The 18,922-nt window shown below is 43.9% G+C and overlaps 1 protein-coding gene across 2 annotated transcripts in view; it reads right to left on the bottom strand.

The window, feature by feature from the left end:
• Positions 1 to 18,922, bottom strand: part of PRKCB (protein kinase C beta) — a 294,889-nt gene that overhangs the window by 26,485 nt on the left and 249,482 nt on the right. For both annotated transcript variants that reach the window (XM_045542806.1, XM_045542805.1), the window contains exons 11-15: positions 14,795 to 14,886; positions 12,994 to 13,056; positions 7,854 to 7,992; positions 4,596 to 4,676; positions 4,190 to 4,297 (exon numbers count right to left, since the gene is read on the bottom strand). In XM_045542806.1, the coding sequence (XP_045398762.1) occupies positions 4,190 to 4,297; positions 4,596 to 4,676; positions 7,854 to 7,992; positions 12,994 to 13,056; positions 14,795 to 14,886 (483 nt within the window). The remainder of the gene's footprint in view (positions 1 to 4,189; positions 4,298 to 4,595; positions 4,677 to 7,853; positions 7,993 to 12,993; positions 13,057 to 14,794; positions 14,887 to 18,922) is intronic.

Here is an 18,922-nt window from a genome sequence, read left to right as displayed (position 1 = left end):
ATCATATACTATTTGCATTTCTCAGTAAAGCATTTGCAAAAATGACACAACAGGAGAAAAAAATATTAGTCAAATGGGCCCAAGTTTCAAGTAATTACTTTCTGAAAGCTCATTAAATAGTCAAAACCTAGCCTAGCTCATTTCCCTTGTATCACACATTACACTAAACTCCGCTGAGGTTTCTTTGGTGTTCCGTTTAAATTACTTAATTATCAAAACCTTCCATCTTTGAGTCTCTGAGCCACTGCTAAATAACAAGATGAATAGATGCTCCGAGATGAAACCAGACAGGCTTCCTCTTGTAAATGAATCCAAAGCAGCGTGAAAATATCTCTGATCTCAAGACTTCGGCAAATGCACAGAGAGTAAAGACGGAGGAGTTGGTGATTAAAAAAAAAAAAAAAAAAAGAACACACAAGTCCAAGAAGTTTCCCAGAGTTGACTTGACATCAAGTAGGCCATGATGTTAGCATCCTTAGATTTTTGCCCAGGACTTGCTGATTATGGGGAAGGAGTGAACCCAGAAATTCACACCTACACTGTTGGACATTTGGTTTAGCCTGTTTCCTCCTTACAAGATAATCTGTGGTCACACACACAAGCCCCTACTGGCCATATATGCTTTAACTTCCATGGGGAAAACTAACCGGGCACTTAGGTTCTAAGCTACTTCTTCATTTCCATGCCCAATGTTACCCAATTAGGTGAGTGTACTATTTCCCCTGTTTGAATGAAAAGGCAGTGGACACACTCAAGAGAGGCTAAACAACTACAAGGACCCACTGAGATAGTAAGTGGAAGAGATAGTAAGAGCTGGGATTGGATCCCACCTCTGCCTAACTCCAGAACTTGGGCTTTTAAGAGAAATGGGAGTGCACTTCCCATGTGTTTCCCCAGGGATATTTGTGGCCAAGCCTTGACATTTGTGCAGGATTAGGATGGAAGGACAGACAGGGCAATGAGGTCTTGGTTAGCCCTGATAATAGCATCAGTAATGGCTTCTGTGTACTGAGCACTGACAGCATCACATGTGTTCAGGCTCCGTGCTAAAGGCTTCCCAGCCGTTACCCATTCCTCTTTAACCTTCACAGCAATACTCTGAGGCCTCAGTAACTATTACCCTCATTTTCCAGATAAAGAATCTGGGCCCAGAGAAGTAAAGTCATTTGTCTAAGGTCACACAGTTAAGGACCAGAGCCAGGCTTTGAATGGATCTGCCGGACCCCGAACTCTTGTAGTTCTGTGCTATTCGGTCCCTGGTGATTTCTCTCTAATGTGCAGACAGTTTGGGTTTCTGTCTGCTTCGAGCTTGTTCACAGTGGGAATGGCAATCTGAGCAAAGTTTAACTAATTTTTTTTAATGGTAGAAAATGGGGTCTTTAATGGACATACAAAGGGCACTGCTTCAATTGAAAGGCAACTGTTTTCAAAAGCCTCGCTCAATTTCTGTCTGAGCAAGAGGATGCCAAGCAAAGAAAAGCCACTGCAGAAACATCCAGTACTAATTCGGAGTCTCTGCCGAGTTCCTGCACTCTGCTCTGATGTGCCTGAAGCCATGTAGACAGCTGGATTTAATCACTGTTCCAATCTCTGGTCACCTCCCAGACGAAGCCCCTGGGGCCCGCTGCTCAGGAGGAGGCATGTGGCTGTTCGCTTCGGCATCACCCTTCTTTGGGGCATCGTCCTTAAAGAAAGAACCCACACTGGACTCAGCCCACTCAATTCAAAAAGGTCCCCAAACCCAAAAGTAAGGAAGTCACCCCAGTTAATCCTGAAGGTTATGGGTCCTGAATTAATAGAAAACTGCTCTACCAGGGAAACTGCTAATTGGAGCTGAAGCTGAATGCAGCTGACCTGGAAAATCCTCTCTCCTCCATGACCCACTTACAACCCCCAGCTGTCCAGGCAGGGCAGGGGAAGGGGAAGACCCTGAGCATGTACTGAACACCTACTGTGTGCCAACACCATGCAAAGAGCTCATTTAATGCTCTCAAAAATAAGTATATAAATACTGTTCCATGAGTATTGGCATTATTATTTTTAAAATAAAGAAACAGAAGCCTAGAAATAGATACAAAGGAACTTGCTTAAGACTCTGCACCTGGGAAGTAGAAGGGTCGAAGTTTCCAAAGGGTCTCTTGATCTCCCAAATCGCCCACTTTACAAGTTCCTATTGCAGGGGATGCAAACTCAAATGTCAAGAGGAGCCTGGCACATGGCGTTGTAGTGCCAGCATTTGCAGTAGTAAGAGTAACCTCCAAGGGTTTGGGAGTAGAGTGCCAAGTTCTGTTCTAAGTGACTTACAGGTATTCAGTCATTTAATTATCAAAGAACTCTCCATGTAGTGCTACTATTATCCCCAATCTGCAGATGAGGTCAACTTCCTAAGCATACCTGGACAGGGATTTGAACCCAGATAGAATGGAACCAGACAGGGCTTTCTGAAAATTAAAGAGGGCAGTGGTTTCAATCCAGTTGACTGATGCTTTGCAGAAATGACAGGTCAACGTGGCAAAGGTCTAATTTTTCAATAGAAACTGGACAGCTGAATGTTTATGGGAAATCCCCTGATCTTTACAGGTTGGCAATGATTAAACAAACCAAAAGCTCAGTGTGTGACTCTTTTCACAACTGCCCCCTCACCTCAAAAGAATGTTCACAGCCGTCTGCAAGGGCCTTGGTCTGTGCTCTCTCTTTTTTCCTACGGACTTTGCCTAAGCTCCTAACGAGCCTCTGGGTCTCCACTCTCTGAGTCTCATTTTTTTCTCTCCCTGCTTCACACCCTCAAAGAAAATATTTTCAAGCAATTCACTTAAGATGTTAAGGACTGAGACTAAATCACACCTGGTTTTCCCAGGGAGATTTGCATCTTAACCTATGCAGCTGAGACACAAAGCTTAGGTGATTCACTTATTCACACGTGGTTTTCCCAGGGAGATTTGCATCTTAACCTATGTAGCTAAGACACAAAGCTTAGGTGATTCACTGAGAGTGGGAATTTAGGCAATGTGACGAGGTGCTTTTAGGCTGAGAAGTTGGCCCAGCTACTATAAACTGAGCCAAGCCAAAGGCTGGTCTGCCCGAGTGTTCTAGCTTTTCCTCACCCCAAGCCAGCTCAGATGGCATCTTGACTGGGTTAGGAACAGTAGGGCTGGGTAGGGCTCGGGACATTTGCAAACACCCCACAGATCTAGGCCTGGCAGCCCTCGTTTATCCAAACACACGGGTGGGAGCCCACCACTGGGGCACAGCCACGTTCTCACCTTGAGAACTCGCCTGCACTCCTGGTTGGAGGGAGAGCAAATACCTTACAAAGGCCCCATCCTTGGACCACATTCTCTGGGAGTCTCATAACGTCGCTTTCACACTTCCCTCAGAGTTGAAAAATTACTTCCTTCGGACAATATACTTAAAGGCAGTGATTTTTCAAGACACATGGGACTTTTTCAAAATACTGATACCCAGACTTGATTTCTGAGATGAGGCTGAGCACTTCAGGTCACCCTGATGGCTCCAGAGGTGAGGACCACTGATCTCGAGGGTCTCACACAGATCACCGTAAGCGTTCCTGCCCGATGCAATATGCACAACAATCCTTACCGGTAAACATGTGTCCTGCTTTCTTCACAGGTACAATCTGCATAAACTGCAGGTGTATAAATGTGCACGTTCTTGTAGCCATTTGCGTACGTGTTCGGGGTGGGAGGAGAGTGGGGGTTTGGAGACACTGCATTGGAATCAGCTTATCTAGACAATCCCTTTAATTCAACACTGCCTGACATTTTCTTAGAACAGAAGTCACACACTCTTAGTGTTAACTAAACACATACGCGGCAGAGCAGGGCAAGGTGGCCCAAATTGTGCCAAAGACCTCTTGTGCCCCTTCCCATGGGTTCCAGCTCTTTGACAAAGTCTCTGTGGTTTCTCCCTCATTCATTCACTAAGCACTGCCCTGTGCTGGGCTCGACGCTGGAGTCCAGCCAGCAGCAAGATGCCATTGCAGGCAGGCCTCTGTGGTGCTTTTGCACAAATTAGAAAAAAGCTCTCCTTCTTCCAGGAGGTAGCAGGTCCACACCAGGGCCCTCGCATTGGCAAATGGAGTTCCGTCTCCACTCCCCTGGTGGGGCATCCCTGTGCAGGGCACGAGCTGCACCCCGTATGTGGTGGCCATAAGCTTTAATAGACTCACCCCTTTGCAGATGGCCACAGCCTCCTTGGACATGGACTTCGGGTAAGCCACATTGTGCTCCATGATGGACTGGAAGAGTTCATCCTCATCTTCCCCTTCAAAGGGTGCCTGTGGGACAGGGTAGGGGGGAGGAGAAGGATCCCTGCCTGAACCCCCCCAAGCCTCCGCCCCAGCATCTCCCAACCGGCAGACCCTCCTCCCTGGGGCCCACAGCGAGGCCACACTCCAGGGCTTTCAAGGAGAAGATGAGGAAAAATGGCCAACAGACCCGGATGAGCCCAAAGCCAAAAAAGTCACAGAGGTTCAGAATTATGAGCTCTTGCCAAGCGGACACGTTCTTCTAAAGAAACCATGTGGATGGAGGTGGGGGAGGGCTTTTCTCACAGATCACTTAAAATTCAATTACCTGCCCAGCCAACATTTCATACAGCAGGACTCCAAATGCCCACCAATCCACGGACTTCCCATAGGGCTGATAAGCAATTATCTGGAAAACAGAAGGCATCCTATCAGACAGGCTTGCAGTTCGTGTCACGCCTGGAGACCGAATCTCCAATTTACAAGAAGAGTGGGCCTTTCCTGGGTGAGGTGGTAGAAGGGGAGTTCTTCCGCGTGAGTCGCCTGCCTGTCGTGAAAGATTATAGTGGCTGTGACAGAACCAGATGCAGGCCACTGTCTCAAAGGGTGGACGGGATGTCCAGTGGCCTCCTGAGCTATTTCTTTGCATTAGCTACTCAGGGAATGACAGACATGCTGTACAGAGGCAACTGCCTGTAGCCAGGCAAACACCTGTGAGATCACATTGCCTTTCTACAGCACTGAGTTTGGTGTGTTATTTTTTAAAAATTTCAAAACAGTGAGTGCAGCATTTTTAAGAGGAAAAACTGTCCTTACTTCTCATTGTAAAAGTAATAACATTTACACAATAATGTGAATATAATTAACACTACTGAACCACACACTTAGAAATAGTTAAAATGGTAAATTTTATGTGATTTTTAAACCACAATTAAAAACAAAAAGCTTATGAGGGTAAAAACGTTTGTTACTATTTTATTATTTATTTATAATGCATAGATAAGCAAAGAGAATAAAATCACCCGTAATCCTTTATCAAGAGAACGATTATGACTAATATTTGGTTTATTTTCTTCTAGACTCTTTTCTATGAATACATTAAACTCTGTGTATATGTGTGTGTTTTACACAAACATAAACACTTTAATATGTTGGCTTTTAATAAAGTATATTATTAAATTTTCCTGGGTAATATTTGTACATCAACACAATCAGTTTTTCCTTGTGCATAGTATTCCATTGAGTGGATATACGAAAATTGATCCTATCAATTCTCAATTGATTAGGAACTGATAAGATGCTGCAACACATATCTTTGTAATTAGATATTTGGATATCTGTCCAATTATTTCCTTAAGATAAATTCCTAGAAGTAGAATTGGTGATCAAATGGCATGTATAGTTGTAAGGTTTTTGACACATTATTACCAAATTGCCAGAGGATGGCAAAATCTAGAATAGTCATGTGTCTGTCCATCTTTCAGTATATAGGGGTGTAAAACTAACCATGTCAAACGTCAAGAGGTAATATGGCAAAGGCTAAAGGCTGAGGTTTGAGGTTCAGACAGTCTGACTCTTATTTACCAGTTGTGTGACCATGAGGGAAGTTGCTTAACTTCTTTAAGCTTCAGTTTCTCCATTTATAAAATGAAGTTTATCATAATATCTATGCCATGGGGTTTTGTCAGAATGAATGTGATCCTCATTGTGTCATGTGTTGGCTCTCAGATATTATGCCTTCAAAATATTAACTATTACTAGAATGTTCTCTAATTCAGTTATTGGTTTTTTTCCCTCAGTAAAGGAGTTTGAGCAAACTTGGCTATGCAGTGAATGTCTGTTTCTCGATTTCCATCTCCAACTCTGGTTTCCACTCCACAATCAGAAATGCAGAGATGTTGGTCAAAGGATACTAAATTTCAGTCAGACGGGAGGAATAAATTCAAGAGATCTGTTGTACAACATGGTGGTTATAGTTAATAACGATATATTGTATTCTTGAAAATTGCTAAGCGAGATTTTAAGTGTTCTCACCACAAAAAAAATAAGTGTGTGAGGTAATGTATATGTTAATTAACTCGATTTAGCCATTCACAATGTATACATATTTCAAAACACCATGTTGTGCCTGATAAATGTATACAATTATTTTGGTCAATTATAAAGGAATGAGTGAATGAAATGCACTCTGAGGAGAAGTGGCCACCAGACATAGAAGGGAAAGCTTTCCAGGAGAACACTTCTTAGTGAGAGTGATTTCTCACTTTTAAAGTACTTCATGTCTTATTTGAGCCTCAGGACAGCTCAACGAATTAATCCTTTTACAAAGCAAAAAAGAGCCTGGGAGGTGAGAGAAGTTGCCGGAGGTGACAGGTGACATGGTTAGCTCACGACCAAGCCAGCCCCACAGCTTACTCCTCCAAGGGGTGGGGTGGAGGAGGAGGCAACCCCACCAGCAGCACAACTCAGGGCATTTTGTGCTAACCTGAATCCTGACCAACGAGGAACTTTTGAAAACAGAAGAACCTGGGCCCATCCTGCAGAGATTCTAATTCAACTGATCTGGGGTGATGCCCGGGCATCCTACAATGGAGAAGCTCCCTTGTGACTCTAAAGCGCAACTAGAGTTGATAGCCTAGCAGAGCATTGTCTTATAGATTGTGTCTGATGTGCTAATTAATTAACAAAATAATGATAGACCAAACTACGCCACATACGGAAAACTCCACTGGGCTCTCATAAAGGAATAACTTTTTAAAAGGATTACTTTCTTATTACTCAAGTAATAAGAGTAATGTATTAAATACACAAATACATTTACCTTGTAAAAAATGTAACAGTATACAGAAGGAGCTACATTTCCCTTTACCATGCTCTTATCCTCAGAGGTAAGTAATGTTATAAAATCAGTCTGTAATCTTCCAGATTTTGTATACTTTTACATGCATACGTACATACTCAGAGAAAACACACAGCAGTGTTCTGTGTACTGTTGTTGCCGTCCGTAAATGGTATCATATTGTATTTACCATTCTGTGCCTTGATATTTTTTCTCTTAGCAATATGTCTTGAAGATCTTTCCATATCTACATATATATCTAACTCACTCTTCTGAATCAATGCCTAGTAGTATTTCACGCTGTAAAGAAATCATAGGCTATTGTCCATGTTCCTATTGAGGGACATACATAGTACACAGACCCCCGTGTCATATGTCAGCCCAGGAGATCTGCTCTCTCTCTCTCAACAAACATTTCAATGTCATAATTATAAGGTATCCTATGGCCATGAGCCATGGCAGCTTGACAAAGAATTTTACTGATGTGTGTTGGATGGTTCTTTTGAGTTTTATTTAAATTTTCTCCCAAACCTTGATGTATTTTGGGCCTGAGCTTCTGGATGTGTGCTAAGTTAATTTGCATGTGTGATCCCAAAGGAATGATTTAGAGTGTAGGACAAGGACCAGCCCGAGGTTCCCTTGCAAGGTACCACCTTTGACCCCTCCTGGCTGTCGCACGGCTATCCAGGGAGCAGAGGGGGCATCCCTGCAACACGGGTGTGCAAGCGGGGTCCCGGCAGCTCTCACCTCAGGGGCGATGTAGTCTGGAGTGCCACAGAAAGTCTTAGTTGACACCCCATCCCAGATATTCTCCTTGCACATGCCAAAATCAGCAATCTTGATGTGCCCCTCAGAATCCAGCATCACGTTGTCAAGTTTTAGGTCACTGTGGCAGACACAAGAATTTAGAGATTTAATTAAACACTATTTATTTCAAGGCAACAACGGATAGCCACTCATTATGCATAAAACCCCGTGCTAGGTATTGTGGGGCACGAAGGAGAGTATAAACCGGCCCTGCCCTCCAACAGCTGACGGTCTGGCAGGGAGAGAAAAAGGGGCCCACCAACCTCTTGCTTTTCTTTTTCTTTCTTTTTCTACAGAGCCAACTGTGCCAAGTGTCTCATGAGGACACAGGGAGACAGTGCCTCTGAGAACAGGGAGATCCACAGAACGTTACACAAAGGGCAGAGTATCCACAGAGGCTTCTTATACCCTGGAGAATTTCAAGAGTTGCCCTTTGTAACTTAAGTACTCCTTACATTTTGTAGGAAGATCTATTTGTCACCAAATTATTATTTTGTAACTCTCTCTGGAGATCACAAAGAAAAAAACTGATTGAGAGAAACTTATTTAACTCCACCAAGATCTCCTGGGCCACTTCCTGGGACATGACCCAGGAGTTTCCACGGATTCTTTCAATCAAAAAATATTTCTTGCACACCTACTATGTGACAGGCACTACGCCTAGAGCTGGATATATAGCTGTGAACAAGATAAACAAGCTTCCTGCTCTTCTGATTAAATTCCAGTGGAGGGAAAAAGACAATTCACAAGTATTCAGATCTATAAGCATGATTATTATAGATTCAGATCTCTGCAAAGAAAATAAAAATGACAATGAGGTAGTAATTGGGGAAGGTCACTTTAAACAGGGTGTCAGGAAGGACCTAAGGTGGTGACATTCAGCTTTAACCTAAAGGATGTGTGCTACACGCACATTCTTTTATTTCCATCTGTGTTGATAAGGACAGCTTGATATTTTGGGGAATGCTTGTGGGTCTCCTGCATACAGGATTGCTGCAGTATCAGCACACATTCCTTTCGAAATACCTACTCCAGTGTCAACACCTTGTGCTTCAGCCCCAGTCAGTAGGGCTGCTCTGTGGGTCAGATTGTCCTAGTCCTAATAGAAGAAGGGGAAGTCCAGCTTCCTGAGAGGTAAGGGGAACTACTGTTCAATTCACATCTCTCCCTTAAATCATTTTGAGTGGGTGGTGGACATCTGTGATTTCTGCCTATTCTAGCATCTTGTGATGAGAGCATCCTAATATTCCTTTGAAGAACCACCCTTCCCCAGTTCTCAAGCCATGTAATGTGGGCGGTGCTGGCTCCCCAAGTAGTCATGTGCCTGTCCTGGCCAGTGGAAATACTCCATCCTGTTGGTCACAGTGACAGATTCAGAATGAGCATGTGACTCAATCTGGGCCAATCAAAGTCATTGTATCAGCCCTGGCATTTTGGCTGGTACCATCAGAAGAGAGATGAGTGCTTTTTCCATTGGGATTGCTCAGGTGGTAGAATGTGAGTCTAGAAGCTCCGAGGGTCACTAGATGGAGAGAAGAAAGCTAATATAGACAAAGGAGAACCTAGAGGGAGAGTGATAAAGTGGACTCTCATGACATCATTTGAGCCCCTGCATTTATCCAGGCCTAAAGTCAGATCTGCCCCTGGACTTTTAAGTAACGTCAGCCAATAAATGCCTCTTCTAGCTTAAATTAGCCTGAATTGAGTTGCTGTCATCATTTCCAACTAAAAGAATGAAATATATCCTGGCATCTCCTATCCGTGTCTATAGAGTCTCTTCATCCTAGGGGAGGTCCACTTGCATCCACTGTTTGCCAGTAGCAACATTCTACTATTATAATATCTTTGGCACTGTCCATGTTACTACTTATAGCCAGCCTTCATTCTTATCTACAAACCACAGTGGTCTCTGAATGCTAGGTTGGAACTTAGAGAAACTGAACTTTGCAATCACTTGCTCCACCTAAACATACTAGGTCTACATGTGATTTCATTAATAGTGACACGTCCCCCACCCCCCAGCTTGACCACATGCCCAGAAACTATGTCAACCAGGGAAGGGATAAAATCTCCATCTGTTACAGAAAAGGAGTTTCAGGTGCCAAGAACCAGCAGGTCTTGGGCCTGGAAGACACTCCCATCCTATTCACTGTCACTAACACTCTTTTGATATTCTGCTGCCTTCTTTTGTTCTATGTAACGAATCCTCATTTCTGCTTCAAAAAGAGGCGAGAGCAATAGTTCTCATTTACAGAAATCCACCAAGGGCAAAATCAACACACATTCCAGAGATGGCGATCAATAGATCAGACACTAAGTTTGACAGGAAGCATCTTTTGTCCCACCTACCCACCCAACATCTCCAGCTGTGATCCTCAAAGAGGATTTAGGTCTAACATAATTCCTCATCCTCTTTACTTAAGAACTGTGCAGTGAACTGGAGCTATAAACGAAGGAGGGAGTGATTTGTAACATTTTAAAAGACCTTCCCACCAAGAAGGTAACATTTGATTATCAATTTCAAGAACTCTGTTTCCATCAAGATTCTTGATGGTAGGGAACAGAAACCAACTCTGATAATATTAACCTGAAAAGGAATTTATAAAAGGATATTGGGGAGCTCATGGAATCTACACAGAAGGCTGAAGAACCAGATTAGGAGACTACAGAGCCAGAAATGTGGAGCTGGTCCAGTGAAGACAGCAGCAGAGCCACCACTGGACACAGACATCACCCCCTCTGTTCCATGAAGCCCTAATGCTGGACTGTTCATTGCTGCTAAGAATAACTCCTTCTCTTGCCTCTGGAAACTGGCTGTTCATGATTACTGTGGCCACTCTTGATTCTATGGTCTCTGCTTCCTTTCTCACTAGTTTCTAAGTCAAGGTCTTGAGTGAGTATGACCAAGTGTCAGAGTTTGGGTCGTGCACCTGCCCTTGCTATGGGGAGGCTGTGAAAGCATCTGGCATTTTCAATCTTTATAGTAGGAGACAGAATCTGTTCTTACACACAAAGCAAAAGGTTTACCTATTAATTGGCTTATATTCCTTTAAAAACCATATTAGTAGTGGAGCATGAAAGGAAGAATGTGTAGCTAGTTTAGGAGAAAGAGCTTTGGAGTAGGTATCGTCTTAGCACCTGAAATACTAATCTTTGGGTTTTACGATCTAAGGGGCCCATGGCCTGGATCCATGGATCCCAGATACCAATCTGATTCTCTGCTAGACTGGAAGCTGGCCCTGAACTCTGTTGACCAGAACTCTAATTATTTCCTCTCCTGGTTCCTATCATGGGACTGCGTTTTCTTCTAATAAACTTGTAGGTCCATGTTTAATCTTCTCAAGAACCCAGTTGGCTCTATTCTACTGGAGGCCTAGAAGCTGGGTCCTAATGTCAACACACAAAGTGAGAACTACGTAGAGTGAGAAATGTCCCACAATCCCTGTCTCTCTGGTTAAGCACCAGCTGAAGTCATTGGCTTGAATTTAGGAGTCACTGTCATATGGAAGATAATGTGTACCTTTCAACACCAGAATCACATTCAGCACAGAAAGATGCTCTCACTATGAGAGTCAAAATGGAAAATGAGGGAATTGGAGGATTTGCATGTCCCATCTCATGCTCACACAGTGATAGGTGATCACTGAGCATGGGCAGAATGATCATACTATTTAAAATTTAAATTCTTCTTCTTCTTCTCTTTATTTCAGTACCTTCAGTAGGATTATCCATGTGCCAGGTAAAACCACTCCTCTTCCTGACCTTCATCCTTCCATTATCAGGACAATAGGGATGGTGCAGACTGTGTACTCAGGATAAGATTGTCCCTCCCCCACTAGATCTCATATCATCACTTCAAGGAGTGAATAAGAGCCCCGGGGCTCTAGAAGCTTTGGACAAGGTCCCCACCTCCCATCTCTCCATCCCACAAGCTCCCAAAGCCTCACCTCCACCATCTGCCTTGAAACTACCAGGGCTGATCTCTTTGTGCCTGTTCATCCCATATCAATCCTTCAGTTTCAGCAAGAGGCCCAGGACTCCCAAGTCACCCCTGACTCTCCAGACTCTAATCACCACACTCTCTGCACAACAAGAGGCAAATCTCCACCACTCTGCATGCACCAGTCCCATGTCTTGTTTGATTTTTCTCCATAGCACTTATTACCACTTGACAGACTATATTTTTATGATTTCCTTCTCTGTCTCCCACCACGAGAAGATAAACTCCACTAGGGCAAGGCATTATGGCTGTTGTATTCACTGCTGTATCCCCAGACCCTACAATAGTGCCTAGAACACAGTAGGCTTTTGATAAATATTTGTCAAACAAATGAATGAAATGGACTTTTGTGGCTCTTCATGATCTTTTAAATAGCCCCTCACCCGAGCTAAGCACTGTTTGAAGCCCCGTGCCCCTGCCAGCCTCTCTTGCATAACGAACCAGCCCCAGCCTGCACTGACTATGCCATTTGCATCCATGTAGCGCAAAGAGAACTGCATGCTCCGGACTCACTGACAAACAGCAGCCTCAGGCTCAATAGTCTGCTTTGCATGAAATATAAAATGGTATGACTCATACAGCTATGATCATCCACTTGCTCCTCCAAAAACCAGCAAATGCCAAGTCCTGAACTTAATCCTGTATTTCAGGGCAGCTACTCAGAGATCCATTTCCAAGTTGTAGTTACATAGCAAAAAAAAAAAAAATTGTTTCATAATAACATGACCCATCACATTTGGCCAGCTGAGGTGCTTTGCTGGACCCCAAATGTGGGGTCCACAGGCAAGAGAGAGAAGTACTGGGCCCCATAGTGAGCCTCCTCTTCTTACAGCAAATGGTCTCACGTTCAGAACCATCATTGGTGACACAGTCCATCGAGATTTTCTATCATCATATAGAGCTGCCCAAACTTTGCCAGGGCAGTGGGCGATGCTGCCTGGCAGAACACATGCCCAAGTTAGTACTGGAGGATTCCTCCCCCACCACGGATTCTAATTTTAAAAGCAGTTGAAGAAAGAGGCAGGGAAGGAAGGAACTGAGGGAGATGAGGAGATGGAAAGTATAGCAGTGTTCACTTACCGGTAAATGATGCCCTTGCTCTGCAAGAAGAACAGACCGATGGCGATTTCTGCAGCGTAAAATCTGAAATTTAAAAAAAAAAAAGTGATGGAGAAATTCAAGGACACCATATGCTTGGCAGCTCTCAGAATTCAATACGATATCGAACGAGGCACAGGGCATTAAAGTCCCACCATGGATGGTCAGCTACACAGCTTGTAGAATGCTGAGAGTAAAGAGCTATAGGGCTGCCTTAAGGACAAACTGGGGGTGGGCAGAGGCTCAGCAATTGCGTAGTGGGGAGGGGGCGGCCATGGGACATAACGGGCTGCATGAGGAACCGTGGTTTCAGACTATAGCAAGTTAAAATATCTTAACAAGAACAGCTAACATCTGTTGAAGTCTTACCATCCACCTGGCATCATTTTAGGCATTATCTGATTTAACCCTGGTAATAATCCTGTGAGGTAGGTCCTTCTATTACCCACCTGTGCCTCAAATGAGGAAACTGAGGCTTAGAGAGATGAAATAACTTAGGCAAGTTACATAGCTAATGAATGGCACGGCCAGGATCGGAAACAGCATCTGACTAAAGAGTAACCTCTTAATGGAGGCCTACCCAGAAGGAAAGAGGTTTTCAGAGAACTAGAAAGCCCAGTTATACCACAAGGTTTGGACAGGGTTTTGGGGAAGTATGTTCAGTGTCCTGACAATATGTCTTTTGTGATAATGGATTAAAGCCTGTGGTCAATTAGATGTTAGAAATAAAAGAGGAGCCAGTCCTCTTAGAGTTGTGCCAAGAGATACAAATGGCTTGATTTGGAAGCACAGGATCACGCAAATCCTACGGGAACACAGTGCTCACAGCCTCGGCAGGAGGGAGGGGAGGGGCAAGCTGAGCTGAGCCGGGGCCAGCAAGCCTCGGGTGTGACAGGGTGGGGCCCTAGCTGAGCCCTGGGGGTTCTCTGGAGAGGCAATGAAATCTTAGCAAACTCCCCAGGGAGAGGTTGTCGTGGCTAATTCCTATGACTTGCCGTGTTCCTGTTCGATGACAGGGTTCTACGGAGGAGAGTAATAAGATGAGATTTGTGTTCCAAAAACACGAAACTCTGGCTGCCGTGGGTACTGAAGGGGATGGAATGGACACAGTAGAAGACACACGCTTCCCAAAACCCACAATCAGTCTCCCATCCCAGGAACCACGAACCATCACCACTGTTCAACCTGACCATCTCCTGGGGTGAAGGCGTCTAAGAGGGAGAGTGGCGTAAGACAGAGAACACGGGCAAAAAAAATGTGGGTCAAAACTCTGGATCAGCCTCGCACTAGCCCTGGGATCTTGAGCAAGTTTCCAAAACTCTCTGTGTCTCAGTTTCCCTGTCTGTAAAGCAGAGGTGCCGATACCTACCTCCCAGAGTTATTCTCGGGATTAAACGAGACAATGTTTGTTGAGCCCTTAGAGCCTGGTCTATAATAAGCTCCCCATAAATATTAGCAAATGAACAAACAAAACCTACAGTGACATTCCCCAAGGAAGCTATACGGCCTTTCCTAGGAGTCAGAGGCAACAATTAGAGACAAAGAAATTGCTGTGGTTTTAGAGCTTCAAGTTCTTAGCTGGTTCCAGGAAAAAAAGAAAATAAATTAAATTACATTAAAAAAATCATCCCCTATCAAGCAGAACACCTTCTCCCCTGGCCAGATATTTCTCACAGAAGAGCCTGAGATGCTTAAAAAAATCCTTTTTTGGCAACAAAAAAACCCCAAAGGAACTAACAACCCACCCATTTATCCTAAGGACACAGCACAAGTTTTCACTTACACGGCGTGAGGCTCTTTAAACCGGCCAACTTGTTGGATGTGGTACATGAGGTCACCCCCATTCACATACTCCATCACGAAGTACAGGCGGTCCTACAAGAGGAGAGCAAACCCCGAAATCAGCATCCTGTGGCTTCTCAGGCTCCAAACGCAGAGCAGCGGGTAGCCGGAATGATGATCAAGACCACCGGGACTCTCTGACAGGTCCCCATTTGCCAGGCCCAGTGTCTCCCCAAGAGTAACATTCGTGCCACTGGAAGTATGTGAGCGAGCACAGGTAGCATATGAATAATTTTTTTCATTAATAACTACAAGTCTAGATTCATGTGAGCTAGAAAATATAATTAGCACACTAATCTTGTGACTTAGTTGATATTGTTTAGGATAAGGCTAATTTTTTAAAAAGTGGGAAATTAAGTTAAGTAAGTACTACTATAGGTCACAGGTAGTGCCAGCTTCCATGATGGCCCCCTGATAATTTTTTTCATCTCTTGGTATCTGTGTTCTTATGTAGTACTTTCCCACAATGAATAGGACTGACCTGTGTGGCAAATAGGATAGTGTAGAAGTAACAATACGTGACTTCCGGGATGAGGTCACAGAAGACCTTACAGCTTCCCCCCCTGCTCTCTCTTGGATCACTCACTCTGGGGGAATCCAGCCGCCATGTCAGGAGGGTGCTCAAGCAGCGCTGTGGAAAGGTACGTTTGGCAAAGAACTGAGGCCTCCTGCCCACAGCCAGCACCAACTGCAGTCAGGTGAGTGAATCACCTTAGACACAGACCCTTCCTCCCAAGACAAGCCTTCAGGTGACTGCGATCCCAGCTGGCAACGTAGCAGCAGCTTCATGTGAGGCCCACAGCCAGAATCACTTAGGTAAAGCACTCCCAAATTCCTGACCCACAGCAACTGTGAAATAATGAGTGTTTACTGTTGTTTTAAACCACTGAGTTTGGAGGTACTCAGCAATAGATAACTAGATAACTGAACAGTGGCTACAAAAAACAAAATAAAACATGAATTATCAAGGTTTGAAAACTAGTAGCTGAGGAAGTAAAAGAATTGGGGCCAGTAAAAGAAATCTGTGCCCCATTCAGGGCATTTTTTCAACATGTCTTTTTAAAGGATATTGTGAACTCCTTCGAGTAGGGGCTATGTCCTCCTCGGCTGTGCAAGCTCTGTTCCTGATCCACAACTGGCAAATAGTAAGTGCCCAGAGGGTGACAGAGCACAGGCATTGGAGCCAAAGAGAAACCCAGCTCTGCTTCCTAATAGCTGGATATATTTGGAGAAGTATTCAACATCTAGGTTTCCTCATATGTAAGGAGGAGATACTGATAGAACCACAGTGGTGGTGTTAGGATTAGATGAGACAGATGTGTGCTATGGTCTCTGGGCAGCAGCTACCTATGATCTGTCTGCTCCCCTTCCATCAAAGGGTGTTTACTAAATGAATGAATGACTTCACCTCCTCTTAGAAACTTCTACTTGGGTTAAATCACTCCTTTATGCCACATTCCTTTGGTTTGCAATGGCAGAGTCTGCACCAACTAAGTGTAGGGAGCTTAAGTCCCTCTCATGTTCTCAGCCTAAAGAAATCATATCCTCTAACCCACCCAGTCTAAATTAGGTCTGCCTGCTACACTCTTTCATGAACCCCTGTGGGTTTTTTTTCCCCTCTAATCATATCGTAATTTGTAACTATATATTTAACTAGATGATTATTTATTTCATCTATTCACTCATCAATTAAGTCAGAAATATTTATACAGCCCTACGAGATACCCTATAAGTGTTGGGAATAAAGCAGTGAACAAAATCAACACAAACCCCTGCCTTTACCTTTCATTCTAGTGGGGGACACAGATAGAGACAATGAATGCTACACATAATAAATAAATTATGTAGAACATTAAAACATAATGAGTGCTATGGGAAAAGCAGAGCAAAGTAAGGGAGATTGGGAGTGCCAGCTGGGTGAGATGGGAGAAAGGAGTTCTAATTTCCATCAGGTGCTCAGGATACATCTTATCGAGAAGGAAATGCTTCAGCAAAGACTTGGAGGAGTTGATGGAAGCAGCTATGCAGATATCTAGAGCAAGAGCTCAGCAGGTGGAGGAAACCATCTGTGCAAAGGCCCTGTGGCCACAGCACATCTGCTGTGCTTTGGGAACCTTGAGGAACAACAGTGATTGGAGAAGTGAGAAGAAGGGAGACAGGAGATGAGACCAGAGAGGTGACGAGGGACTCAGATCATGTAAGGCCTCAAAGGCTAATACAAAGGCTTTGATTTTTCTCTCTGAAAGAAACCATCTAATGCCAGATAAGACTGCAAGTTCCACAAGGCCAGAAACCATGTCAAATCTGTTTCCCACTGTGTACCAAGAGCCCAGCACCTTGCCTGGACAAAGAGAGCCATCCGTGCACATTAATTAAGTGAATGAATGAGTGATCGCAGAGGCAGCAGGAATCAGTGGGCCCCTAAAACACCATTCATGCAGTCAGAAGGCTGGAACTGAAACCTTGGCTCCAAACTTTCTAGCTGGGTGGGCTTGGGAAGACCACTTTATACCTCTGATCCTTGATATCTCCCTTTATAAAATGAGGGCAATATAATCAACCATCTCTGACAGAGTGACCGAGGGGCGTGCACAGGGCTGCCGATTGTAAACGTGATGAAAATGAGATGTCCCGTCAGCACTGCCCGGTTATTTCAGCCAGACCAGTGTTTTTCAAGCTCAAGTTGTGGCTCACTTTAATTGATCATTAAATCAATCTGGCAGTTCACGATCAACTTTTAAAAAAAAAGAAAATGAAAGAAAGAGAACAAACTAGAAAGTATCAGAGTACCCTACACAGAGCACCATTAAGTATTAATATTATTTTGTGAAACATGTATTTTGGTTATATGTATATGTTGATATGAGTGAGTTGCAATTTAAAAGGTGGTTTGCTGGCAAAAGTTGCATAGCTGTTGTGAGGGGCTATAAAACCAGGAGAATGGGTTAGGGGAAAGTGGCATGTAGGGCAAAGGGGCCACCTTTTAAGTCAACACAGGATTTGAAATCTTGTGCCAGCACTTACGAGCTATGCAACAGTGAGCAGTCACTTAACTTCTAATCTCCAGCTTTCTCTTACCTGTACAGTGGACATTCTTCACCTGCCCCATAGAGTGTTAAACACAAGGACCTATGTCGAGTGTCTAACGTGATGTTGGCCATATAACAAATGTTTAATTCACCATTTAAAAAATCTGAAAAAAAATCTTCTGTACAGTGCACTGAACTTTAGCTTATATATAACAGTCATACGTGCACTTGTCAGGTATGTATTGAGTGCCTAATAATCATATTAATAATAACAATAATAAAATTAAGTTAGCATCCTTGGGGTACTTACTATGTGACTGAGCTAAATGCTTTATGTGTTTTGTCTCACTTATCCCTGTAAACAATCCAACATGACAAATATTATCATTTTCTCCCTTCTACAGACGTGAAAGTTGAAGCCCAGAAAGGCTAAGTAACTTGCCACTGGCCACTCGGGTTGGCAAATTGTAGAGCCAGGATTTGGACCCCAGCAATTTGATTCCAGAGTTCATACTTGCAATTTCTCATTAAGCTGCCTCCAGGAAGTCCATCTTGCATGAAAGGTTCTGGGCTGGACATGACGCGGTGTGTAGATGTGTCCTCCCCACAAAGAGCTTCCAGTCCAGAGGGGAGAGAAGGAACGTTGAGATCTAGCCATGCACCAATACACAAACTGGCAGGTTGGGGTGAGGAACCTGCAGCCTTAAGGCCACTGTGCTCTTCTAGTTCCTTAAGTGTGGCCTTTCGGCTGAATCCAAATTTTATAGAACAAATCCTTTATTAAAAGGGGTGCAGCAGAGAAAGCTGAAGCTATTCTTGCCTCCTTTGTTCCTTAAAAAAAAAATCTTGAAATCAGAAGGCCACACACATGTCCCCCCCGCCACCCACCATTTAGCCAATTTGTTTTTGAAATGGTTTCTCTTTCTCAGACCAATACTACTCTCATCCCTGATGAGAGGTAGAGAGAGGTGGAATTATCACTTCCATCCTCAAGGTCCAAGGCACATGACATTTGCAGAAAGGTCCCATCCAAGTTGGTG

This window comes from Lemur catta, chromosome 2 (assembly GCF_020740605.2).
Source record: "Lemur catta isolate mLemCat1 chromosome 2, mLemCat1.pri, whole genome shotgun sequence".
Taxonomy (NCBI): Eukaryota; Metazoa; Chordata; class Mammalia; order Primates; family Lemuridae; genus Lemur; species Lemur catta.
Note: the sequence above shows the minus strand (reverse complement) of the source record. Positions and strands in the feature narration are given on the sequence as shown.